The sequence below is a fragment of the Chamaea fasciata genome, unplaced genomic scaffold (genome assembly GCF_029207755.1).
Source record: "Chamaea fasciata isolate MVZ Bird 193981 ecotype frontalis unplaced genomic scaffold, bChaFas1.0.hap1 SCAF_2, whole genome shotgun sequence".
NCBI lineage: Eukaryota > Metazoa > Chordata > Aves > Passeriformes > Sylviidae > Chamaea > Chamaea fasciata.
In genome coordinates, this window is record NW_027094087.1 from 658270 (window position 1) to 685349 (window position 27080).

At 52.6% G+C, this 27080-nt stretch overlaps 1 protein-coding gene across 1 annotated transcript in view; it reads right to left on the minus strand.

The window, feature by feature from the left end:
- Nucleotides 1-3778: 3778 nt before the first annotated feature.
- Nucleotides 3779-27080, minus strand: part of TIAM1 (TIAM Rac1 associated GEF 1) — a 133113-nt gene continuing 109811 nt past the window's right edge. The window contains exons 16-30 of the mRNA XM_066207232.1: nt 25452-25555; nt 16943-17122; nt 16463-16531; nt 16041-16166; nt 14607-14715; nt 12077-12256; nt 11845-11963; nt 11028-11136; nt 10673-10731; nt 9756-9858; nt 9546-9633; nt 8546-8718; nt 4451-6942; nt 4168-4364; nt 3779-3958 (exon numbers count right to left, since the gene is read on the minus strand). Of these exons, the coding sequence (XP_066063329.1) occupies nt 6464-6942; nt 8546-8718; nt 9546-9633; nt 9756-9858; nt 10673-10731; nt 11028-11136; nt 11845-11963; nt 12077-12256; nt 14607-14715; nt 16041-16166; nt 16463-16531; nt 16943-17122; nt 25452-25555 (1898 nt within the window). The 3' untranslated portion in view covers nt 3779-3958; nt 4168-4364; nt 4451-6463. The remainder of the gene's footprint in view (nt 3959-4167; nt 4365-4450; nt 6943-8545; nt 8719-9545; nt 9634-9755; nt 9859-10672; nt 10732-11027; nt 11137-11844; nt 11964-12076; nt 12257-14606; nt 14716-16040; nt 16167-16462; nt 16532-16942; nt 17123-25451; nt 25556-27080) is intronic.

The window sequence follows — 27080 nt, forward strand, 5'->3', positions numbered from 1 at the left end:
GTGGCCCATAAGTTCTGCGTTCCTGGTGTCCAACCACAGCGATCCATCTTCCTCTCCCAAGCTTTGGTCATTAGAGCCCATCGGAGTTTTCCAAAAGTTAAAGTTTCAGTCATTCTCCCCAGCTGTGTTCCCACAAAAGCAGCTTATCACAACTTTGCTGAGAGTAATCTAAGAATAACACACAATTTATAGTTTATATGTGTGTTGGCTAATTAATTAAAGCCAAGATTTTAAAAGGTCACTAAAACCATTTCCTACAATTATTTTAAAGCTCCCTCATTTCCACCAGGCTCAGACCTCACCTGTGGTGTCAGCTCAGGGCTCCAGAGGTGGCCCAGGAGCTGGCAGCAGATCACACCCAGGGAAATTCATTCTGCTGCTCAGAGATGGAGCAAAGCCCCGAGGAAAACAGGAAAAAAAAACCCCCAAAACCAAAAACCAACTTGTTCCTGTTTATCATTGGAAGGCCAACTGTTCAGAGGTGACATTTGGCTGTGAAATCCACTGTCACACCCTGCGCCCTGAAACACCCTGCAGTTTCTTTCTCTGCAAAACCAGGGAAGGTAACCTCGGGGCTGGGCTGCACAAACTGCTGGCAGTGAAATCAGTCATTTCCCCAAGTGCCAGGGTGAACAAAATCCCCTGCCACGCTGAAGAAAAGGTGTATTTGTTGGAATGTATCCCACACAAACCTCATCTCTTTCTCTGCTTTGCCTTTAAAGGAGAAAATGAAGCTGTTTGCCCCCTGCACTGAAGGGACCTGCATGTCCCAGCCCCGTGCAGGTGAGGAGCTTCTCCTTCCAGCAGGATAAATTTGTCTGTGCTCCCTGTGAAGTCTGAGCAGGAAGAACTTTCCCCAGGCAGGGGCAGGCAAACTGAGCTACCAGAGTCCTTTGATTTTGATTTATTCCTGTTCAAATCAAGGCTGTCAAGGATTCGCCGAGCCTTCTGCCTTTGTGTCGTCCCCAACTCCTGTCTCAGTGATCAGACAGCAGTTTTCACAGGAACTGACGCAAAACCTCCTCATCCCCTTACATCCATGGCAGCTCCTGGAAGGGTTCTTCTGCTGTCACCAAAACAAGAGAGCCACCAGCAGGAACGGTTGTGGTGGGTTTTATCCCTCTGTGTCTGAGCACAGGGCTGTGTACTTGCCTCTCTCAGCATTTCTGTGTGCTGTGCTGTGCTGTGCTGTGCTGTGCTGACAGTCCCTCCAGGCCCCAATTCAGCTGAATTTCATTGTACCAGCCGAGGGACAAAGCGATGCCGTCCCTTTGGCCCTGTGCAAACACACACCGTGTCCCAGGGATGTTCGGTCAATAACCTGCAGGCAAGGCTGCCTGGACAGTGATGGAGGAGTCCTGGGAAGAAAATGCTCTATCCAAAGCGGACACCACAGGTGAGTGGTGCAGCCCTCAGCTTGGTGGGACTGCTGTTGTTACCTCCAGACAACCCCACCTCCCTCTGGGACGGAGAAAAGCCCTTTCCCTCCTCTAAAAGCAACAGAGGGGACAGCCCTTCCTCATCCCCTTTTCACTTCCTTGCCTTCAGGACCAGGAATCCAAGAGGAAGTTTAATCGATGCACTGCGATTCCCCAAAGAGGATCTGTGCCGCACTCAGGTGTAGCTGCCGTTTTTGGGAGCAGGAGGATTGTCTGACAGCTCGAAGCCCTTCAGCCTAAATATCCTAAATGAACCTGCCCTAACTCCCCCACAACTGAACACAACTGCTCTGTGGTGCTTCCTTTTCATGCCTCTCTTCCCAGCCACATCTTCTCCCTGCCCACCCTCCCAGCCCGGTTTGGAGTCCCCACACTGATGCTCCTGACTTTGCCCTGCCCCAACAGCAGCAGCATCTTTCCGGGCCACCTACAGAAGTGATGCCAGGAGTTGTCATTTCCCTGCACTGCCTGGAAATCCTGTCCTGAGCTCCCTGGGGAGGTGCAGAGAGAGCTGAGCCCTCAGCTCCAACTCCTCTGTGCCACACTGGGGGGAATCTTCCCACACTCAGCTACTGCTTTCAAAAATGGGGTTTTTTTTTTACAACCTTTATCCCCACACTCTGTTTTATTTTACCTTTTACAACAGTTCTTTCCCTGCCTTTTTACACAGGGAAAGGCAAAGGAGGGTTATTTAAAAGCCTCTTCATTACCAGCTGCTCATCTTCTCATGTCTCATGAGGGTTAGAGGGAGCAGAGGATTGGATTTTCTTATCTTTTCAAGTAACTTACTTTTAATCTCCTTTTCCTGGCGTATTCCGTGCTATAATTCAACTAATAGCCTGGTATTGCAGTGACCTCGAAGAAAGCTGATGTTCTCACTCCGCTTGAGCCTTTTAATTTCCTATTGGAGATCTGAAGGGCTTTTAAAGTGCTCTCCCAGCACCTGTGGCAGGGGGTGGAGTAGATTCTCTGTGAAGTGCATTTCTACCCGAGCTTTGTTCCCCATCCCTCTGCCCGCTCCAGCGCTGAGATCATTCCCAGCCTCACCCCTCCGAAACAACCGCGGAGTTACTCTGCTCTCTAATTCCCCTTGAGGAGTTAATTAAAGGGGTTTAATCTCCGCCGAGATGAAGTGAAGCCGAATCCATCCCTGGAAATGACTTTCCCTAATGGAATGACGCACAAGCCCACCGGCACGGGATGGTTCTGCCGCGCCAGCAAAGCGGAGGATGCTGCCGCCGCCTGCCCGGGAGTCATCTGCTGTTTATGGCTTTGGAGAAGGACGGGAAGCGCTCGGATTTGCGAGGAGCCGGCCGGGATTTGCGGGAGAAGGGGGACGCCCGCCGGCCGCGCCGGGAACGGAGCGGGAGCAGCGGGATGCGGGAAATGCCGGATTTACCTGGGAGAGAGCATCGAGCACCGAGCATCGGCACCCAGCATGGCTCACTGCGGCCACGGGCACGGCACGGACCGTGCCAGGCCAGCAGGAATCACCGGGAACACTCCGCAGCGCAGGGAGAGCCCCATCCCGCGGTGCCGTGCTGCGGCTGGCAGCTCGGAGCAGCTGCAGGGAAAAGGCTTCAGCACGTCTGGGGGGAGAACACTGGGCTGCCGCACCCCAACCCTTACACTAACCCTAATCCTAACCCCAACCCCGTGCAGCCGAAGGAACCTCCAGGCTCCCACAGAAAAAGTTTAAGGAGCAGGATTCCTGCTGGACCAACCCAGAAGGCGACAGGTTTTTCTCCGCTGGAACCACGGCTGGGCAATTGGGTTTAAAATGCAGCATCCAGAGGCTCCTCTGGCTCTGGGAACTGCTGATCCAGAACAGCCCGTGTCCTGTTCTCTGGAGTTCCTCCATCTCCCCAGCATTGTGGGCACGGGCAAAACGCCCTCTCCTGCCACACTCTGAGCACCCCAGCATCGATTCAGAGCGTGCCCTCCACCCATGGACAGCCCAGAACATATTTAATATTCTACCCACACCTCCCTGCAGCTTTATGGATCCCAGTTTCTGCCTTTGCTCAGTTTCCCACAACTCGAATTCATTCCAAGCCCTCTGTATTTGTCAGCACGGCATTTCTAATTGTTTCCTTGAGTTACCTGGTTTGTTTCCAACGGAGTTCTCCCCAGCAGCGGACCATTTGGCTGTTGGACCAAGGTGTGAATGCAGAGGGGTCATCAATTAATTAAGGGCACCCTGTGGGCCGGGGATGTGGCACAGGGGACACCGGAGTCTGCCCTGGCACAAAAACAAGGTTTTGGTGCTCACCTCTCCCAGCTTCACAGGGAATTGCAGCAGGAATTTCCCCTCTGTCGTCCTCAGTTTCTGGCTGGTGGCGGCCCAGAGCTTTAAAGCCCAAGCGTTTCAGCTGTGGAGCTGGTACACACACCTGTCACTTGTCACCACTCACGTGCTGCTTTCTTCTTGAAGCCCTCAGTCTTCTTTTCAGCATTTCCCGACTTTCCCGAGGAGCTGGGATTAGCCTGCTCGCCTTTCCAGCCGGAAATAACCCTGCCTGAAGCAGCAAGCACTGCACTGCTGCAGGGGATGCTGTAGGAAGTGCTGCACATTTCCCTCCCGGGTCACTTCTGTCACCCCTCAGAGAGCGCCCGTGGGGTGCCTGTGCCGTGCCAGCCCCGGGGCTGTGCCGGCCGTCCCCAATTTCCCCATAAAACTCCTCCCTGTGTGCAGCAGCCCGTGCAGGGACAGCCTGGCAGCACTCACCTGCCCGCAGCGCTGCCGTGCTCCCGGGGCCAGGGAAGCACAAACACCAACCCACGGCACACCCCCGGGGTTTGGGATAAAGCCAGCGCCCCAAAGGGACAGGGACTGGCCACAGAGAGGCTTCTGGAATTCTTCCGGAATTTGCTGTTTTACCTCGTTTTTTTAAAACACTCGCTGGAGGGTTCCTGGTGAGCAGCCTGGAAAAGCGGCAGGAACGGCCGGTTACGGATGCCGTAAGGGAAATGGGAATTGTCCCCTCACCAAAACAGGAGCAGAGCCTTACCTGAGGGCTCCTTCCCGAGCTAGAGCAGCTGGGAATGCAGGGCCTCCTCCCTGCTATCCCCCTTCCACCTCACAGCCCTGCTGGGCCAGGCTCCACGTGGCCCTGTGGCCTCCACACACCACTCTCTGCAGCTACTGATTTGAAATTTTTTTTTTTTTTTCCCCAGTATTTTATTTCTGACAGGCATTTACAACGTTCCATTCATAGAACTAAAAACATAAAAATAGACCTTCTTTCAGCTTATAAAAGAAATATATAAGAACCTTTGACATGGACATGTCATGACATTATGTACAAGAGCCACGGTACCTTTCCCAGTACCAGCCTTTCCAGTATTTGAGTGCTGGCTGCATCCTCTGGGAGCAGCCCAGGACAGCCAAACCCTCCAGCACGTGGGACACGACCGACAGGTGATGGTACAAAAACAACCAGGTGATCATACAAAGGGGGTAGAAACTCCTCTAAAGCTCTTAAGAAAAGAAAACCAGGAGATATAGCAAAAAGTTACTAGAGAAAGCTTTCAGAAGTCGAGGATAGTGCACCAGAAACCAGGGGAGGGAGGGGGCGAGGGGAGGATGCCAGCTGGGACACACAGACACTGATGGATGTTTGCGGGGGAAAGGGGGATAATTTTCCTTATGTTTTAAAATATAGTCAGAGTGGATTTTATAAAATATAATCCTAAGGCTATTATAAAATTTCCGGTTCTCAAAGGACCTGCTGATGTGTCAAACATCAACAGGTACCAACGAAACAGAACAAAATTTCATATAATCTTCCTCTTTTTTTTTTTTTTGTTTTTCCTATAGGTGAGACTGCAATGGGGAAAGCTATATAAATCCTAAAAAAAAAAAAAAAAAGTGCTATTTTGTGTTTCGTATTTGGAAGTCTACTTAAAAACCGCGAGATTTTAGTCACGTTTTACCCTGTTTTAGCTGTTTAAATAAAAGATTTAAAACGTTCAAGAAGTTTACTTGCGCAGAACTTTTTCCATCCTCTGTTGCAGTGGAAAAGCTTTTATAAAGGAATGAAAACACACTAGTTTCACCCATGGAAGGAGAGTGGGTGAGGTCAGTTTTTTGGCCATGAATTCCCTGTCCCCTATGCCCAGACTCTGCCAGAGAGAGCGGAGCAAAGGGATCTGTGGGGCTCCACCAAGGGCACACCACGGATCCCTCTGCTCCGCTGCAATTCAGTCACGTCATTTTCTTTACTATTCGTTTTATTAGCTAACTAAACTCCAGTCTCAAACATATACAATAAACCTCTTCCTGAAGAAAGTTATACCTAAATAAGAGTTTCCAGTTCATATTTTAATATAAAACCACCATTCCTAACCCTCTGCAAAAAGCTAGCCTCGTATCCTAGACGTGGAGCTACCCTAAATCTCTTACCCCTCTGTGCCCCTGCATCTCAGGTAAAATACAAAAAAATATTTCTTCAAGTGTTAAATTTGGGTCTCTTTTAAGAGAGTTTGGCATCTTTACAAGAGTATGTAAAACTAGAGCTTCCAACGGCGACGTTAAATTAGACCAGCCACAGACCGAGAGGACCGAACACAACATAAAATCCCAAACCTTTCCTCACGCATTCCTAAAATACACGGGTATTCTCTTACATTTAGAGAGGGAAAGGGGGTCAGAATACTGCGACTGTACAGGTTAAAAAGGCAGTTTCCTTGTGAAGGAGACGAGCCTACGACCGACGGCTTTCAGGGCCACCAACCCCTCTGTCCATTCGCTGCACAGGGGTGAAGACGTCCAGAGCGATCTGCTTTCCAGTGACTACGGGTTCAATTCCAGCCCCTGATTGTTTTAGAATAAATAAAAGAGTGAAAGCCCTTGGGTAACGTAAGACAGGACCTCGAGCTCGTTTCGTTCCCGCTTCGGGCGCGTCGGGAGTTGCCTAAAGAAGGAGTGGCCGCATGGCTTCGGACACGGGAGCTGCCGCAACGGTGTGTGCAAGTGCGCAATCCATCGTGGGGAGGGGGACGGGGGGACACGGGGACACGGCTCAGAGCTCCGTGTTGAGCTTCCTGCCGGGCGCAAAGTCCTCGCGCCGCACCCAGATGACCTCCTCGCCGTGGCCCTCGGCGGCGCCGTTGACGGCGGGCAGGGCGGCCTGCTTCCTCAGCTGGGCCATCCTGGCGGCGTGCGTGTCCCCGGGCGGGCAGGGCCGCTCCGGGCAGGGCCGCCGGCCGCCCGCCAGGGACGTGGCCTGCAGCCGCTCCCGCAGCTCCCGCTGCGCCCCACGCGCCGCCTCGCAGAAGTCGTCGTCGTCGCTCAGGATGTCGGTCTCCTTGATGTCGTCCTGCTCCTCGTACTGCGCCAGGTCGAACTGCTCCTCGACCCAGCGGTCAGTGTCCCCTCCCTGCGCCGGCTGCGCGGGCTCTTTCTCGGGGCTGCTGCCGTGGACGGCCTCCGAGTCAATGGTAAACCTGTTTCGGGCCAGCCGCCGCCTCCTCCTCCCCAGAGACTTGCTGGGGGCTGACACTGCACACACAAAGATAAAAGCCCACAGGTGTTTTACACACACACGGCACGGCCCCGGGCACAGCTAAGCCTGGCCCGGTCGCTGCCATCCTCCCTGCGGCCGTGCTCACGTCCAACCGCGCTCAGCTGCTCCTCCTGAGCCCGGGCGGGCAGCCAGCACCACGGGCCTCTGCCCAGCTCAGCTCCTCGCTCGCAGCCCCACAAAATCCAACGGCTTCACGCCTTGCCGAGGGAAATCTGTCTGGGCTCAGAGCGGCACCGCAGCCTTCCCTGTGGCTACACCTCAGCGCCGAAGGTGCTGCGCTATTTACAGGGAATTACGTGCCCTGTCCGAGGTCTGCTTCTCCCTTCCTCGCTTCCTCCCCACTGGGCGAGGGAAAAACCAATCCCCCAACCCAGAAGAGCTATCACAGGTTCCTTGCTCGGCATCTACTCAGCGACTGGCCCAATGAGCAAATTCCCATCTTCTGTGTCAGGACATCTTCCCAAGCAGGGGCAAATCCTGCAGCAGGCACCACGGTGCTTCGGGGGCACACACAGAGCTCTGCGGCTGGAGTTTGCTCCCCTGCACTCAGCAGCACCTGCAGGGTGAATTTATCCAGCTCTGCCACGGGGCTGAGGTCACGTTTTAATGTCCCTGAGCCTCACAAGGTGCATTAAGTACAAGGGCTCAGCAGTTCCAAATTGTATCTGCAGGGAGAGGTCTGGACACCAAGGTGGGGTTTGAATCCCTGCAGAATTCATCAGGCAAAAGCCCCACGGAGCCAAACTGAGAGGGGGTCCGGCACCTGCAGCAGCCAGGGCCAGCAGCACCCCGAGGGAGAAGCTGGGCTCAGCTGGTGCTGGTCTGGCCTGCCCTGGTCAGAGGAGGAACAGAAACCCTGCTTGCCTACAGGGCTGGATCTAATGAGCAGAACAAGCCATAAACCACAGACCAGAACAAAACACGCAGCGGGGCCGTGGACTTTGCAGCTGGGAGCAAATGTTTCTTCCCTCCAGCATCTAGAGTTCTGAAAATGAAAACCTGCTTTTCCCTGGGATTTTCTCACTGCTTTTGCCTGAACTGAAAAGGAAAATCCACGGTTTAGGACAGGCCACTACAAAAATAAAGAGTACCAAGTGCAGGCTTCTCCAAATGTGGGAAGGAGGAGCACGAGCCCTTTAGCAATGGAGCTGAAAAGGCTCAGGTGGAGGACACCCACAGCTGCCCCTTCAAACCAAGCTCAGGGGAGCTGTTTTCCCTTGTGCATTTCAGTTCCAAAGTGCTCGGGTCACCTCAAAATCCTGCACACGCTTTTAAGAATCGCACAGCTTCTGTTCAGCTGAACCCCAGCTCAGGTTAAAGTGCACAGCCAATAGGTACTGCCAGGAATCCCATTTCCCTTCCATGCCAGCAGCAGTGCTCTGGGGCTGAGCCTCGAGTGCAAAGCAAGGGAAATAGAGGCAATTTAAGGCTCTCAAGGAAGTGAAGCATGGAAAACCAGCAGTTTTTACACACACAGGACAGAATGCTAACCCTAATACACAAGTGACACACACCACCACGTGTCCTACAACGGTGCTGGGGTTACTGGGATCTTGAAAGTCTGTAGCCCTACAGTACCTGCCCTGTTCATGGCTGGCCTTGCACCTTTTAGAGCACACAATCTTTTCCCACCAAAAGGAACATATTGCTGGGACGAGGGCAAGCTTTCGGTTTTAAGGAGCTGTCTTCTGTGCTTGTCCCGCAGGATGGAGTGCACCGCCTTCAGGAAGTCCTTCCTGTGCTCTGGAGAGCTGAAAAAGAGGTGGGAATACAAAAGGCAGAGTTACCCCTTGGGAACTGCTAAGAGCTGGCTGCAAACGAGGTGAACAATGGCCAGTTCTGTGATTTAAGACCGTGCACATCGACTGGCAGGCGCTTCCCAGGAGAAGACTCCACTGAACTCAGCATTTTCAAAGCAAAGCTAAACCCACGGTCACCGCAGTGGGCATCCAAGGAAAGCACTACCCAGGTCATTAACAAAACACTCAGTCCTTCAGCCCTCTGGAGGTTTCCTTTCCCTGCAGTGCCACCCACACCTGGCTGTGTCCGATACACACCCAGTGACCTGTGGTGCTCAATCTGTCCCAGCAAACACAGCCCACAGCTGCACAGCTCCCCCAGCTCGTCCTACGAGTAGGAACTGGCTTGGCATCAGCCCTGTTGGATCCTGATGAACTTGTGCTCCAAGTTCTCCACTTGCACCCTAAAAACACGCCAGGGCAACCACCACCACCACAACAGTGGGCGTTCATTAGAGGAAAGGCAGACCCATTGAAGGTCCCAAGTGCAGAGGTTGGGACCTGGCGCCACAAAGGGAAGCAGCTGAACGCAACGCCTGCCAGAAAGATCCGGTGCTGCAGTTTAACTGGAAAAGTGCAATAGGGCTTTTCCCAGAAAGGTGCAAAGCTGATCGAGCTACCTGCCTTTATTTTCAGAGATTGTACAAAATCCTGCCTTGCAGAAGTAAGGTTTAACACCCTCTCCCCACTGTCCCTAACTGGCTGCTCCCAGATTGCCTCGAAGGAAAGGCAGGGGCAAGCAGGGATGCAGCTGCCACGGAAAACAGGGAAACCCTTACCTACAGCAGAGGTGAAATGTCCTTTCTGGCCTGCCCTCAGACTCAGATTTCACGTGGACAATCTCGCACACAGAATTGGTCTCTGCATCTGAAGGGAAAACCAAGCAGAACGTCAAGTCTACCCTCGCGTGTAACCCCAAAGCCTTTACTGCCTGCCCAGCGAAGGGCACGGCCTCCAAGGCTGGCAGGTCCCAGCTGAGGGCACATTACCTGCGCTGGCCAGGGCCCGCACCTGCAGCGCCTCCAGAGGGATCATGTGGCGGAACCGGAACGGATCCCAGTCCTCATAGATGGAGGCTCTGTGTGATCCTCCCTGGAAGAATTCCAAATGCTGTCAGGAAACGAGACACCGCGGGGCAGGCACAGTCCTGAGCCCTGTGCTGAGGGCTCCCAGCTGCAGACCTGCTGCAATCCTGGTTTTCCCAGCCCAGCACCTCCCTGAGGGGCCTCTCTGTGGAGAGCTTGCTGAAATCTGGACCAGAGCAGCCCCAGGGCCCATCAGCTCCTAGCAATGCCCTCCAAAGTCACCCAGCCCAGCCCTGGGGGCACACACACACACACACACACACACACTGGAGTTTTGCGTGTCACTCTGAAGTCACCCCGTGCCAGCTGCCTTTCCCCACGAGGCACATGGAATCCCTCTCTGCTTTATGCCATGGCTAGGGATCACTGGTTTCCCTGTATCGCTATGGACCATGCCCCCACTGGAGCACTCTCAGCTTTACCTTGGAATCCCAAACTCTAGTGGGATCCCTGAGCCACTCGTGATGCAGCTGAGAGCAGCCAGCACTCGTTTGGTGGCACACAGCACCCAGGGCACTGTGTGAGGTGACAGACATCAATTAGCTGTCGGACACTCACACGCACTGACCAAAGAATCTAAGCCAAGGCGCACACCCCAGTGCCATCTTCATCCAGGACCATCCACTCCACTGCAGGGAATGGATGCGGCAAGCATGGCAACCAAGGATAAAGGAACGCCTGCTGTGCCCAGCCAGCCCCTCAGACACCAGGGAGCACACATGCCAGGGCACATCCCAGCTCCAGGGCTTCGTGGAAAGCAAAACTCCATCACAGCCCCAGAAATGCCCACAGCATCGCCCAAACAGCCCCCACACACTTACGAGTTTCTTCTTCTGTTTGGAGCCATCCTTGTACACAAGGACCACGGCAGTTTTGAACACTGGAGGAGAAAGGCACAGACAAAAGCTATGGAGTCACAGAATCACGAAACCCTGGGATAGCTGGGCTTGGAAGGGACCTCTGGAGATCACCCAGTCCCACCCCCCTACCAAGGCAGGGTCCCCTGGAGCAGGTGACACAGGAATTCTGGAATTTGGGATGTCCCCAGAGATGGAGCCCATCAAACAAGCCCTTGTTTGAGTCCCAGCCCTGGGGAAGGCCATGCTCAGTTACTCTCAATGTCTGCATTCAACATATGCTTGAAGGCATGTGAAATAAAAGTCCTGGGATACAAACCGAACGCTGCCAGCTCAGGTTCCTTCTTCCACTTGCCCAGGGAGGCAGGAGGGTTCAGCCAGATCACTGTGTTATGCAAGAGCAGGTCCCCCATGGAAAGGTCGGCCACCTGCCAACGCCAACCACCGAGGCTTTTAATCAGCTCAAGGAGTCCGAGGTGAGTTTTTAGCTCAAGAAAACGTGCACGAAGTCTAGTCCTGAACAAAACTCCCCCCAGCAAACTCCTGGAGTATTTCATCAGCTGACTGCAAACAGAGGCATGTAAGCCCCTAATTAATGAGCATAAATTAGGGTAAGTTAACCTCAGCTCTTGGAAGTCAGGGTCAAAACCAGGTGTTTTCTTTGCCTTTTGTTCCCCTTTGTCCATTTTTCCCCTACCAGTTTCTCTGTCTTTTGTTGGAATATTTCAGCACACATGCAGTTTGGGGTAAAGTTTAGAGACTGCATCAGGTGCAGTGGTCGAAGCATCCCCCTCCCCACAGCTGCTGTGGCTCTTGACTTTGCCCAGGGGCTCCTCTGTGGACACCGCACTGCTGGGAAGGGACTAAGACAGGAGCTCCCAAAACTGCTGGGAGACGCAGCAAGCAGACCTTTGTCCTTATGGTCCCCCAGAGTGACAAAGTGAGGGCCACCCCCAGTTCAGGGGGATGAAATCCCATCCTTCCACCCTCCCCACAGTGAAGCCTCAATTCAGTTCAGCTCTTGAACTGAGCTGGGATTTATCTGTTTGCACCAGGGTCTACTTTAATGGCACAGCAGGAAAGGTAAATACTGGCACCGCAGTAAGAGCCCTTTCCTCTCTACATCTGATTTTTACCTCTTTTTTCTCCCCTGTTTGTTCCGCTATGAGTTGGTCAAACACTGCCCCATACTCTTCATGGATTTTCTGCATCTCATTGATGTGGCTGGCAACTTTGTTCATTGTTTTGATGGCCACTGGAAGAGAGACGGGGGATGAGCAAAAGGGGATTTTAACCCTCTGAGAGGAAGGGAAGGGAGAAGGCTCAAGAGCAGAGGTGAACCAGAGACCACCGGGGTCAAGTCCTTACCATCAAGGTGATAATGCTCCTCACTGTCCACGTCAGTGAGAGCGAAGAGCTCCTTGAGCAGGAGGGGGTATTTGAGTATCCTCTGGATGGGTTTGATGAGGTAAGACTCCAGGGTGGAGGAGTGCTGCCGCCGCGGGTTCTGGGCATCCAGGAACGCCTTGAAAGCAGTGTCTGTCTTGGCTGCAAGGTTCAAAGGAAGCCAGGGGATCAATGAGAAATCATCCCTGCTGCCCTGAGAAAGCAACTTCTCCAGGTTTAAATTGGTTTATCCGGAGACATTTTGGAAGGAAGTGCAGATTTCTTGGGCCTGCAGAATTAGATTTCCGCCCTGCAGGATTTGAGTCACTGACACTCTCCCTGGATGTGCTATTTAGGATTTCACAGCAGGCATCCACCTCCAGCACGGGCAATTTTTACTTTGACTATCCATGATCGAATTCCCTGAGTGGGAAGGGCCCCACAAGGACCACCCAGTGCAGCTCCTGGACCTGCACAGACCCCCCAACAATCCTCCCACCCTGCACAGACCCCCCAACAATCCCACCCTGGGCCCCCCTGGCAGCGCTGTCCAAACCCTCCTGGGGCTGTGCCCATTCCCCGAGGAGCCTGGGCAGTGCTCAGCACCCTCTGGGGGAAGAACCTTTTCCTAAACCCAACCTAATCCCCCCCTGGGCCAGCTCCAGCCGTGCCCTGGGCGCTGTCCCTGTCCCAGGGAGCCGAGATTGGAGCTGCCTCTGGGGAGGAGCTGCAGACAGCACTAAGTTCTTCTGGCCTGGCAACTATTTTAGAGCAGCACAAACTGTTTTAATCATCTGTTCCCTCTAAGCAAAGTCTCAAATTGGACATTTGTGAGAAGTCACTGCTTCTAAGCCATGGTGCACCCACAACTTTGGCAAGGCTGGCTCTTGTTACCTCATTAAACCTTAAAATGCAGCACTGAGTCACCACAGCCATCCGGAGCTGGAGAGAAGCAGGAGCAGCAAACTGAGGCTAATGCACCAGATTTTGGGAGCACAGGCAGACTGGACACCTGATTGCCATCATCTTTTTCTACCTGACTGCTAGGCATTTATAGAATTGCCGTTTTCTCCGTTGCTCCCTCCACTGGAGCATAAGGAGGGAGGGAAGGAGGAGGGTGGTATTTATAGACATACAAATTATTCAGTGCAGGAGCAATTCCACACAATTGCTTTTATTGGAGTCGTGTCCCCTGCCGGGGTTGGGGGTTTTTTGCAGGCAGTCACCTGATTTCCATAAAGCAACTCGAGTTTCAAGTGCAAAAGGCACCTGCACCTCAGCTGAGGACGCCAAGTGACACCTGAAATACACTCCCAGGCTTTTGAAGAGATTTATCTCTGGAATAGGATTTTAAGTTCAGTTTGTGCCATAATTCAAGCACAACACTTTCTCATTTATAAATACAGTCAGCAGTGGAAAGAAAAACAAAATAACCAGATCTACCTAGTCTACAGCCTTAACATTAGGGTCCAATAGAGTAATGCCAAAAGAAAGCATGGATGTGACTAGCAACAAATCATTTATTTATGTATTCCACAGAGCTGCCAAGTATTCTTTGCAGCACAGGGAATAGAAGTTTACAAGCTGAAATGAAAAAAAATGAAAAGTGCACAGAAAAAAAAACAAACAAAACCAACCCTAAAAACCACAACCTCCAAACCAACCAAGAAACAAAACAAAAACAATCAAATTTTCTGACTGTCAGACATCGAGATGTTTGAAAAACAAGAGTTCCTCCCTAACTGGCACTGCTGCTACAGCTGGAATCATTTGTTTGTTTAATGTCTTGGCCAAAAAGGAACCTCACGAAGCGCTGGTGACTCCAGGAGATTTACACTTCCACAGGGGAAAACATCCCTGGGAGGCAAGCTGGCCCAGGAGCCAGACCACAGGGCTTTTATCTCCAGCTCCGCAAGCCAAGCCCTGCTGGGAGTTGTCCCATGGAAACTTCTCAGGCGAACTGGAATGAAGGCAAGAGGAAGGAGAGAGGGCTAAAACATTTCACCAGCTCCCATAAAACATTCTCCCAGGCTGATCCTCTCCTCCTGGCTGCCAGTGCTCCACCGCCTTGGCTGGGGCTTCCATGGGACTGCCACCAGCAAGGCTTGCTGGCACAAACTCCAGGAGGATGCAGAGGTCACTACAGAGCCAGCGCTCCTGGTTCCAGAGCACGCAGTGAGCCATCAGCACAGAGCCACGATGTGATTCCATTCAGGAAACCTTCCCGGGTGACCGAAAGCAAACCAAAAGCAGCAAGGGAGAATAACCAAAATGTGGGGAGAGAAGAACTGCGAGCAGGGTGAGCCAGGTGCTCCAATGCGCTGCTCAGGGGTCACCAGGGGCTGCTCCCACAACCCCCACGGCACAGAGCCTCTCCAGACTTAACTCCCTACTCCAAAGGCTCCTGGAGAGCAGCCAGGCACCTGCGTGCCCCCACTCCTGCCCTGAGAGGTTTGGGGTGCGCTGACCACAGCCAACATGTGGCTGTGAGGGCTCTGGGAAGGGCTCTTACCTTTGACCAGGACTTTGGGGACTTTTGTGTGGCTGGCACAGAAGGCACTGTACAGCTTGAACCTGTCGGCGTAGTACAGGAAGGATCCACCCAGGGAGAACAGCACTTTCTGGGATTCAAAGAGGAAAAAGCATCAGTACAAAGTGACAGTTAGTTACTTTGCCTTCAGCCAGGTCATCCGGAGCTTCCACCCAGCTCTTGGAGGACAGGACAATGCAGTTTTAGCATCACCAGCCCAGTCCCATCCTGGAGGCAGCACTAACTCCACAGGGACTGGGCACCCAGCTCCAGAGCTGCACTTAAACCCTCAGTGACCTCAGCCCTGCAGTGGATCGGGGCACTGAGGAACTGCAGGCAACACTCATCCCTCACAGCTCGGAAATGGGGCGGTGTGTGCAGGGTCAGCCACAATCCCAAAATGTCCTGGGAACCAGACAGCACTCCCTGAGGGGCTGAGACACACGTGGGCAGCCTGCGGACAGCGAGTGGGAGAGGGGGAAGCAAAGTGCAGAACTGAAACCACAGAGCCCCACGTTTCACACCCAGCTGCTTTCACACAGGGCCCAGGGGCAGAACTGAAAGGGAGCCTGGTGCAGTTCTCCTGGGAAGAGCTGGAAGCAGCAGCACCCAGGAGATGGAGTTTTCTCTGGAAGGACCCTTCACTGGCACTCCTCTCTTCCAGCTCAGAGCACACAGGGGCCAGAGGAACTATTATTATTATTATTATTATTATTATTATTATTATTATTATTATTATTATTATTGTTATTTATTCTCATCCTGTCCTTTACCAAGGTGAGTGGTGCTCAGAGCCAGAGTGGAATTCCCCAAAGGAAAAACATTCTGTCATCTCCTTGCCACGCCTCCACGACCAGCACCACTGCATTAGACACAAAGTGGAATGTGTTCCCACGCTTCCCTGGGTTTCAAATGAAGCTCACGGAGCTGCAGGTTACATTTCTACCTGTGAAGATGCACACCTGCTGAAAGGCAGAAGTATCTGCCACCGTGGACTGAGTGTGGAAACACGAAATTCCATGTATTGTTCCGATCTGTAGCCCCAGAGGGCTCCTGAACATGAGACTTGTCAGGACGAAGGTTTTATGTAACTTTCCATTTCTAGCATTTCCTGACAGCTCAAGGCAAGAAATCTGGCAGAAGGGCAAGAATAGAACCAAAAAGCACATGGTTTCTGGTGCTCTGTATGGCTAAATGTAGCATAAACTACAATTGCAGCAGGATAATTTTTCAGTGGCACCAGCATCATCTGAAAATGCAGAAAATCCATCTTAAATGGAAGCAGATGCAGGTTTTTACACCAACAGTGGCAACAGTCAGAAAAATACCATGAAGACTTGAAGGTCTCCTCAAAATTTAAACAATGAGACAATGCAAATAATGTGTTTTTCATATGTGAAAGTAAACAATTATTACCTTGAATTGCTCAACCTTTTCAAGCTTTTCCAGGTCTGGAACCAGCCTTACTCCATCTTCCAGAGTTTTCAAGAACTCTACCTGGAACGCTACCATTTCAGTCAGATTCCCAAAGAGAACATCCAGCTAATAAAAGGAGGAAAAAAAAAAAAAGCAGAATGCTGAAAATATCGCTTTGAGGCTGAACTGTGTTTTCTAGACCTGCAGCAATTCTCAGTCCAGCTGCATAATCAACGTGATGTCAGGAAAAAACGAGCTGCAGACATGACTGAGCAGCACCTCGATGCTCTACTTAATCCATTATTTGAAAGGACTGGAATTCAGTGGAATTAATTTCAGACACACAAGCCCAGCTGGGCGGGCAGAGTGGAGGGGCAGGCAGAAGCTCTCCGGCAAAAAAAGACAAGCAAAGGTCAACGTACCTCATCTGGTGTGAGGAAGGTTTCTTTTTGTAGAGGCTTCAGGTATCTCTCCATCAGACAATTTAAGTCCTAAAAAAATCAGGAAAAGATTCCCGTGTTGGGCTCTCAGACTGCCTCTGGATATTTACAGCAACCATCCACAATATTCTGACAATTTTTCCAAAAATCCTCAAATTTTAAGAACTTTAAGAATTTAAAAATCCTCCCAAAACAATCTGAGAATTTTTCCTCTTCACACACAACACAAAACAGCTGGATCTCACACAGTTTCAGGGAGGAAAAGGAAACGTTTAAACGTTTCTAGCTACAAAATCAACGCCGGATCTCAGCGAGCACTCACTGCACACCAGCTAAGCCACCCCAGAACGAAAAGGGCCATTTGGAAATGCCTCCTTTCAGTGAGTTAGGTTATATTTCAGGCCCAGAGTGCAGAACTGAAGGCAAGTTCACCAGCAGAGGAGAAAGGTGATGGTCTCTCACCTTGACGTAGGTGCGCTCGGTCTCCAGGAGCTCACAGATGACCTTCCTCAGCTTGTCAGCGTCCGTGAGCTGCCTCATGGTGCTCAGCTGGGGCCCTGCACAGTCCTGGGGGGGAGCACTGCAGTCAGAGGGGTTCATTTCATGCAGGCTGCGACAGAAAGCTGCGACCTGCTCTGTGCTCTTGGGAGAGAAGGGAGAGGAAAGAGCAGTGGTAATATTGGAAGTCAGAGCCAGAGGAAGCAGGGGGCTGAGGAGGAGCTGCAGCTTGGGGATTTTTTCAACAGGCAGCACAAGTGTCTATCCTGTCTCTCTGTGACTGGGGAATAAAGGGAAAGAAAAAAAAAACCAAAGAGCTGCAGAACTCAAATTAATTGAAGTGCTGTTCAACTCCATTCCTGGTTTCAGACACGTGGATTTTAATTAAAACAGGCTCGTCCAGCACTTAACGTTGACGAACTCACAGAGGGGCCCAAGAATTGGGAACCAAAAGTGCCTGTGCAAACAAAACACAGAGCCCGGCCCCCTGGCAGCTCCCCAGGCGGGGCTGCAGCAGGGCTGTGCACAGCTCTGCACAAACCCCTCACACTGGGCTTTGGGGAAGCAGAGCTGCCCAGCTAAAGGCCCTGCAGGCTCCAGGCACGAGCCCTTTGGGAAAGCAGCTCCGTCCCCAGGCTGCGTCTGGAAATGTGCCTGGCAGGGTGAACTTCTTCCCCGTAAGTGCCGCCTCCCAGGGCTGCTCCATCTCGCTGCTTGCTTTAATATTTAATCAGCTGCCTATATAAAAAGGCAGTTATCCTCACTTCACCCCCTTGTGTTAGATCATTTCCTCACATCTTTCATTACCCTGAAGAGTTTGGAGCAGGAATAGTCTCTGGTGTCAGTGACGACAGCCCCAGGCTTCCGGGATTGCCAAGGCAGCCGTGGGCTGTCCCCATCCCTCCCAGAGACCTGGAGGGAAAAGGGCAGCTCCAGTGACCACACCTGATAATCCTGCCAGGGGATCTCAATCCAGGCTCCGGCATTTCCCAGCACTGCCTCTTACAGCCCCCCCTCCCCAGTTCAGGAATTTCCCCATGGAAAGGGTGGGCAGGCACTGGCAGGGGCTGCCCAGGGAGGTTTGGAGTGCCCATCCCTGGAGGATCCCAAGGAATTCCTGGACGTGGCACTCAGTGCTCTGGGCTGGGGACAAGGTGGGGATTTGGCACAGCTTGGACTCCATGGTCTCAGAGGTGTCCTCCAACGTGTGTAATTCTGTGGAACAACTGACCCAGAATCAGCCTGTTCAACCAGAGAAACGCACAGAGGGCAGAGGAGGGGAAAAAAAGAAAGAGAGAAAATAAAGCCCATCCCCACCTTGCAGTTTGGAGACAAAGCTCTGCCCCTGGGACACCACTTCACTCCCACCCACTGGAAGTTGTGATCTCCACGTTTTCTAAACCATGCAGTCTGCTCACACAGAGCTATTTCCTCTCCATGCACCTACAGTCCACATTAGGACAAGGAAGGATTTCCACCCCCTTCCCTTAGAGGTCTCTTAGGGCTGCAAATGCTCCCCTGAGGTCCCACTGCACAGCACATGAGCAAAGATGCTCATTACACAAAGGATCATTTTCTTCAGGACACAGGTGTAAGCCAGGAACTCATCGTAACTGCCTGTCTGTACGAAAACGCCTTTTGGACACAATTCATTACGGGGAAAATATCCACCTTCCGTTTCTGAGGTTTAACTCCGACGTGGAAGAAAGGAGAAATGTTGCAAGTTGAGGGCAGTGAGGAGGAAGCAGTGAGTTGGAGCAGTCCATCTCCAACTCACCCTGCTCCTGCCATTCACTGAGATTGGAGATTCATTAGTCTTAATTATTCAATAATTCCTGCTATTTCTCAGCAAGGTTCTACCCATACTCGCTGCGCTTTTAAGCCTAAAGCACACCCAAAGCTTTAGATTAGATCAGATCTGCATCAGATTTCAGCAGGTGTGACCTTGATCCCAACAGCCCCAAATCCACCAGGGGCAGTAGGTGAAAGCCTTTAAAACACCTTCCCAAGCCTCCTGCTCTGCTGGGAAGGCCCAGAGAACTGAAGCCCAGATACAATAATCCCAGCACAGGCAGGGACTGGCTTTGTCAGCACTACTTGAGGCAGACGTGTCCAGTGGTGTCTTGCTTCAAGATCCAAACGTACAAATAAACCCAGTTCTAATGCCTAAAGCACGATCTGGAATCAAACCCCAAAATAAACCAAGTGTTTTAAGCAGTTCCTGCCTGCCCTCCTGCAGATGCTCCCATCCTGAGCACGCTCCTGCAGGGAAAGATGGGTCACCCAGAAAGAGAGAGCGAAAATCTGCTCGGGGTGTGAAACACCAGCTCAGCACTGAGGTTGAAATAACTCCCACAGGCATGTGGTGTGCCCCAGCGGGAGCAGCTACACCCAGATGGCAGGAAGGAAGTGTGGAGGACTTCCCAAAGCCGTATCTCCACTCGTGCACGCTCAATAAAGCGCTCCAGGGCTGCAGCCACGGCCAGGCTGCCTTCCCACTGCCCTGCCCCACATCTCCTCATGCCACACACCCCACACCCGGGGACACAGTCCTGTTCACAGGCCTGTTCTCGTGCCCGTCCACGGAACAGCTGTGCTGTGTGACCACACCTGGGTGGGAAGGTGTCCCAAGGTGTCTCCTCAAGGCTCGGGGCTCCTGGCCACCACAGAGCCCTGGGAAGCGATGAGAACTTTGTGTTCTTAGCCAAGGGATAGGAGACATTGGCTTTATAATAATTATGAAATATAATCCTTCAGACATAAACCACTGACCGAGTCTGGACTAGAGCAGATCCAGCTGCACCTAAATCCCTCCGAGTTTAGCAGTTCGGAGGGTCCTTTCTGACCCTCATCCCTCAATGGGAGGCTGCAGCAAACAACCAAGTGAGCCTCACCATCAAGCCTTGTTAAACCACCATCATACTGAGCAGCAAACTTGGTTACCTTATCAGTCCATATCAATAAAAACATTGCTGTTTCTCTCCTAGAACTGAAATGCATGACTCCACCTGCAACAGCTGCTGTGCCTCATCCCCACCACAATCCTGTCTACCCGGTATTCCTTTTAAAAAATCCATTTCCAGACACAAAGCAGACACACATTGCACAGAGGGGGCTCCGGGGCACAGCTGTTCTCGTGAAAACTCTCAAGCAGATTTCATGAAAACCTCTCTGTCCCCATTCTCCCACAGAGAGTGGATAGAGTAGGGAAGGTGTGGAAGAGAAACAGATCCTTTTATCTCCCTGCACCAGCTCTGGCAGCAGTGACAATGACAGCACTGAATCAGGATTTCTTTGGAATTACAGCGCGACACTTGAGGCACAATCCCGCAGGCAACCCCTTCAAACAAGCTGAAAATGACCGAGGGCTGCCACAACTGGAACTGGAGTTGCCCAACATTCACCCCTCCTCGGCAAGGGGCTCAGCAGAGGAGCCCAGCTCACATCCTCTCCATGGAGGAGGACCAAGGACATTCACAACCGCGGGGCTGCTGCCCACAGCGAGCAGCTCTGGCTGTTGAAAGCCATTTCCCTGCCACGCAAAGACATGCAGGTGCCCGGGCACCGGGCAGCTGGCCCTGAACAGCACGGCGCACTCCGGGCAGCACGCTCCCCGCAGCAGCGCCCGCCCAAACAAAGCAAGGCTGACTGCATCCTTCCAGCGCCGCAACAAAGAGCCTCCGCAGGGCACACGGCCCCCAGCTCAGCCGGGGCTCGGAACCTGCCCATTCCCCGGCACGGCGATCCCCTGAGTGCCGGCTCCGCTCACCAGGTACAGCATTCGGAACAGGGAGTCGCCGTCCCTGCCCGCGCTCTCGCTCCGCAGCTTTCGGTTCCCCCTCCAGAGCGCCGACATCGCCGGAGCGGCGGCGGGGCTGTCACCGGGCGGGCAGCGCGGCCCCGCGGCTGCACATCCCGGGGCTCCGGGCGGCTCCCCGCCCCTCCCAGGCACCTCGGGGTGTCCCCCCGCTCCTCCCAGGCGCCTCAGACTGCTCCTCCCAGGCACCCCGAGCTGCTCCCCCTGCTCCTCCCAGACACCTCAAACTGCTCTCCGCCCCTCCCAGGCACCCCGGGTTATCCCCCCGCTCCTCCCGGGCACCCCGAGCTGCTCCCCCAGCGCATCCCAGGCACCCCAAACTGCTCCCCCAGCGCATCCCAGGCACCCCGGGTTATCCCCCCGCTCCTCCCGGGCACCCCGAGCTGCTCCCCGTGGGTGTGAGCGGGGCAGGGCGGGGCAGTGCCCACCTCCCCTCCCGTGCCATGTGCTCACCGCATCCGCGGGATCCCGAGCCGGGCGAGGCCAGAGCCGGGCGCTGCTCTGGGAGGCAGCTCCGGAATGCAGCGGAGTGAGGGCAGCCGGGGAATATCGGGAATGTTCCGTGTGCGCTGCCTGTGGCTGAGCGGAGCCCGGGAATACCAAACGGCGCAAGGGACACGGCGCAGAATGAAAGGAACTTAAAAAGAGCCGCTCCTGCCGCTGGGAAACCGACCCCGCAAATCCCCCCTTTTAATCCTTTCACGTCTCCTGCAACACACTGAAGGTTTGGAGACTTATGCCGGTCTCGAGTAATGCTGCAGAGAGCAGCCGACCTACTTTTCTTGGAAAAAAAATCCCTTCAAGTGGCACAGGCGTGCACACACAGAGCCATCAACCACGCTCCCCCAGGCCCGCTGCTGCCAGGTAATTGGCCTTCCCTGCCACAGGCACACGGCTGCAATTAGGAACAGGGAGAAAGCGGCGCCCTGCAGCCATTCGAACTGCTGACACTTCTTACAACGCATCCCCAATTAAACTCAAAGGACCGCGACAGGAAAAGAAAATACACCAGGACTGATTTTGAGACTCAGTACAGCACCTGTATTAGCCTCTGGCAAGCTGCAACATCAGGAACCCACATAGCCAGTTTTCGGGGTGCCCCCTTGGAACCTAAATATTGGCAAGGCCAAAATAACCAGGTCACCACAGGGGCAAGTGACCATTGAAGAACTGACTGTGGTGTGAAATGTTTCTGATGTTCTGTTGAACAGAGGCTAACAGAGGGACATGCCCCCCATTCCATAAACGGCATGAAATTCCGTGCTAGATGAAAACAAGCCTGAAAAGGTGGCAGAGAGCAGGCTTGCCTTTCCCCCACTCTTCTCCCTCCCTGCTCTCCCCTCCCCTCGCCTCCTACATGAAATAGGGACAGAAAGGAAAGCCAGAAGTCCACCCCAGAGCAAAAACACCTTGTAGAAAACCTCGGGCAGGGCCAGTTGCACGGCTGAAAGAAACGGGCTGCACCTGGAAAGCACCTGGCTCGCCACCCTTCACACAGATGTCACCCCAAGAGATAAGAGGGTGAAATCAGATAGGGAGCGAGTCCGGAGAACAGCAGCTATCCCACACCACTGACACCTCAGCCCACCTCGGAGAAGGGCTCCCAATATTCTACCAGAACAGCCACAGACACCTCATCTTCCCTTATTCTGTGCAACGGAATCATTACTCTGGAGAGCAAAGCTCTGCATTACCAGGCCTTTAGGATATACAGAAGACAAGCTCCTCAGAAAAGGGAGGAATCCTCAGAGCTCCTGCTGCACCTCCAAATCCTTCAGCACCACCACAGCTTGGAAGCTTCTGCAGATTAAGAAGCAAAAGCAGCACTCCTAAGGAAACACACACCCACACATGCTGGGCTGGGGGAAGTGACAGAGGAGAAAGAGGAGAGGGGACACATCCCAGTGCCTCCCACAGTGTCACACAGCCCCCTGCACCTGCCTGGCAAAGGCAGAAGGGACCAAGGCCAGCTTTTGGTGGGATTTCCCCCTCTTACCTCACCCAAAGCCTGTGCTACGAGAGCAGACGAACGCGGGCTGCGAGCACCTCGCTCCTCTCCTCTTGCCATGAATCATTTATGCTGCCCTGGGATCTCTTTGCTGGCTGGAGAGCCAGGGAGCTATCCCTGTGTGCAGTGCTCCCTGGGCATGGACGGAGCCCTGCCCCAGGACCGGCACAAGACACCCCAGGGGCTATTTTGGCATCTCCAGCCCCTAAGGCTGCCTCTGTGCTGGAGGGAGGGGAGCTCTGCACTTAGCTGGGGAGCTGTGATGCTGGAAAAATGGGAACGCTCCCCTGCTGACCAGCAGTGAACGGACGGGAGTGTGCTCCTGCCCTGCTGTAGCCAAAAGGGCAGAAAAATAAGGGAAGTCTCCCCTGAGCTCCACCGTCCACGGCTGGAGCTGAGGATGGGATGAAGGGGATGGATAGGATAAAGGGGAACCTGGCAGGAGGGCAGAGCCTTCCCCTTGCCCGTCCAGAAATAACTAACCCCTGTGAAACAGCCCTGAGGACACCACCTTAATCTGCTGGGCCATAATCCCAGGAGCAGGGGAAGGTGTGGGAGTGCATGGACAGGAAAACACCTTCGTTTTTCTCCTCGCCACGTGACTCCCCATTGCAAGAATCCTTCCTTCCCATGCACATCAGCTTTCCCAAGCACACAGAAAAGACAAGGGATTAGGAAAAAGCCTCAGCTGAGCTTTTTTTCTTCCCCACTACCATATCCTGGAATTTTCTACAGGTGTTGCAGAATAATTTGGGGGTTTCTACAGTCAGCAAGGAAGGCACTGAGTGTAGGGCAGGGACAGCAGCACCCCTGAGACTGCCAAACTGAGTAGGTTAGATATATTCCATAGGTACGTTGTCCTTTATTTGTGGGAGAACATTTCAAGCAGTTTGAAACAGGGAAAAAAAAAAAAAAAAGAGAATAGCCTGACTCCTCTTCACCCCCCACAAATACAGAGACATATTTCTGTATCTCAAAAGGAAACACTCAGTGATGTCAACATTTCACTGCAGACAGGCAGAAGCTCCTCCCGCTGGAAACCAGGGCTCCTTGGAGCTGGGAGTTACTCCTCCAGGATGGAATATTAAGCATTAAAGCTGCTAACGCCCATTTCTCAGTTTGACTAAATCTGCTGAGCTGCAGAGCTAATCGGGTAATCCTTACGCCTTCTGCAGGCAATTACAGCTCTGAGCGTCCACCAGACAAGGGGCAAAACCCCCCAGCCTGGGGCACAGCTCGGGAAAAGCAAGCCCTGGAAAACCCACGGAGAGCACTGATTCCCCAGCAGCCACGCGCTGTGCTCGATGCCCTGCCACAGCTCCCTTTGACAGAACAGGCTCTGCTCAGGGCATATGAAAATCCCACATATTTACAGTCAGAAATCCCAAAACATCAACACACACCTCCACTTACTAAAGAAGAAATTGACAGTTAAAAATCCCGAACCATCAACAAACACTTCCATTTACTAAAGAAGAAATTTACAGTTAAAAATCCCGAACCATCAACAAACACTTCCATTTACTAAAGAAGAAATTGACAGTTAAAAATCCCGAACCATCAACAAACACTTCCACTTACTAAAGAAGAAACTGACAATTAAAAATCCCGAACCATCAACAAACACTTCAATTTACTAAAGAAGAAATTTACAGTTAAAAATCCCGAAGTATCAACAAACATCTTCACTTACTACAGAAGAAATTTACAGTTAAAACTCCCAACGTGTCAACAAACACGTCCACTGACTGAAGAAGAAATTATTTGTACTTACAAGAAAAAGCTCCTCAATAAAACCTGGAAACAAACTGCATGAGTAATCACCCTCTCTGAGAGCATTTCATGTTTGCCCGTATCTGACTTCCACGGTCTGGCTGTCAAGGACAGAACTCCAGGCCAGAGTGACACAAGGGATCAGGAAACAAGAGGCCAAGGTCTTTTCCTTCCTTTCTCTGCAGCAGAGCAGCAAGGGACCAGCCCAGAGCTCACTACCACACAGCTCGGTTAAAACAGGAGAGAAAACCCCAACAAACTGAGATCTCATTAGATCGTTAACTGTGAAGAAAAATAGCTGTAAACTCTCAGCATCCACCTGTGTCACAAACACCTAAAAGCAATCAAAATAATCTTGCTGGACTGTGCCTCAGAAGCCACCAACCATCACCCACTGTCACCACCAACCACTGTCCCTTAATCGACGATGGCAATTAGCAACATTTGCGCGAGCTCTCAGCTGTAACTGGAGAGTTCTGCTTCAGTTTGAGGCAGATTGGCCTTGATTGGTTTGCAGTCAGAAACCCGAACGTGAGCGATGCTGCTGCTTTAGGGAAATACAGTTTAATACATCAGTCCTGAGCCTAGCGATCAGGAAGGAGTAAGATATCCTGAAGATCCACATGGTTTAGTGGAGCTGCTCTGGGGATGGAGGTGATAAACCAGCCCCTTCACAAGCTGTGTGGAGAACATCACAAGGTACCCAAGATGTGAACCCACCCTGGAAAAAGGGGCACAAATCTTGCTGGAGAGGCAGCGGGTGACCAAAGCCGTGCCTTGTTCCGTCCAGGATCATCCAGGAACACAAAGCAAACCCAGGAAAGGAGCTGTGGTCTGGCTGCCCTCCCTGTCAGGTGCAAACTAAACCTCCTCACCTTGCTCATCTTCTCGGCCTCGTCCGACGACTCCAGGTCCTGCGCCTCCACCTCCTCCGGGGCGGCCTCGGCCGAGCTGTCGGGGTCACTGCACAGGGAGAGCCCTGCAGGGAGCGACACGGGGGTGAGAACACGGCCACGATCCCCCAAAACCCACAGAGCCTGCTGCAGCTCCCATGGAACACGAGCACGTTCCAACACGAGCTTGTGCCAGAGGCACCCAGTGACCTCCCAGGAGGGTTTGCAGCACGGGTTTAAGGACAGGGGTAAAAACAAACAGGTTGTGAGCAGACATCCTTCACTGGCAAGCGATCGTTCAGAGATAAGGCTGAAATGTCACATTGAAATTCTGACAGCCAGCATTCACTGCCTGGCTGGTGAGCAGGGCCAAGGAGCTTTCCACCCCGGGGGTTTCACGTGGAAACTGTGGTGTGCTGGTGCTGGCCAGCTCACGTGGGACACGGGGATTCCACTGCCTGCATCTCTGGCCTGACACTCTCTTTGCTGAGGAAACAAACCCAGTTTCAGACATTTTTATGAGTCAGGACCCAAAGTTCAGCTGCTGTTCCTGCAAGCTTTTGGACCCCGTTATTAAAAATAATTTGCGTGACTGTGCAAGATTTCCCACCTTGTTCTGTCCAGAGAGAACCCGGAAAAGCCAGAATTCAGAAATCTGGAAATAACTTCAGAACATACCCTGCACACCGGGATGGAGCCAAGGTGGGCACTGATGAAATGGAAAGAACATGAAAGGTAGCTCAGAACTCAGGCCCCTCTTCTGAAGAGAGAGGGTTTACCTTGGAAAAAGATGTGCCTGGAGGGGCTGTTTGGCAACACAGAATCTGTTGGAAGAAGTGTTTTTTTCTGTAAGAAGTTCAATTTTCTGAGCCTTGCCCAGATTTTATCAGATCTCACCATCAGCTTTCCGCTCTCCCTATTAACGTGCCCAAAGGAATTCTCAAGGTGTCCATTCAAAAAACCAGAGCAAAGAAGTGCCATGTGCCTTCACTAGTGGGGGGCAGGCCGTGTTTTTCCTCTGCAATTCATTTCCCCTCTCCAGCCGTGTGAAATGCACCTTGCAGCTGTTTCTCACCCCAAACCAAGGTATTGATATTTGCTCATATGACTTCTAAGCCACCCCTTTTTCTTTTCCTGCATGTCAAGGCCCCATTAAACCTGCTTCCTGCACTTTTAGCCAGCAGACAGGAGCCTTTCACCGGAGCAGACACACAGCACGTGTGCTCGGGCTGTTCCTGCTGTCTCTGGCCAGCAGGGATGTGAGCAGGTTTGTGTGCTGCTGGTTAAAAGCAATCAGAGCAATAAAGCTGCACGTTCCTGCCCGTTAATACCTCCCGGTTCCCGTCCCACTTCTGTCAGGACCGTTCCATCACCTGCTTTCTGCCCTGGCAGCCCTGATTTAGCTCCGCCAGGAGAACGTGCTGCTTTCCTGCTTCCTGCCCACTGCCATTTGCTGCCTTCCGAGGAATGAGAAGGGGAAATCCAAAAAAAAAAGCAGCAGGAAAAGGGGGTCAAATCCCCGTGGCCCCAGCACAGAGGGAGGTCCCAGGAGCCCCAGGCTGCCCCAGCAGTGTCGTACCTGTGACAGCGTGACCAAAGCCCATTAAATAA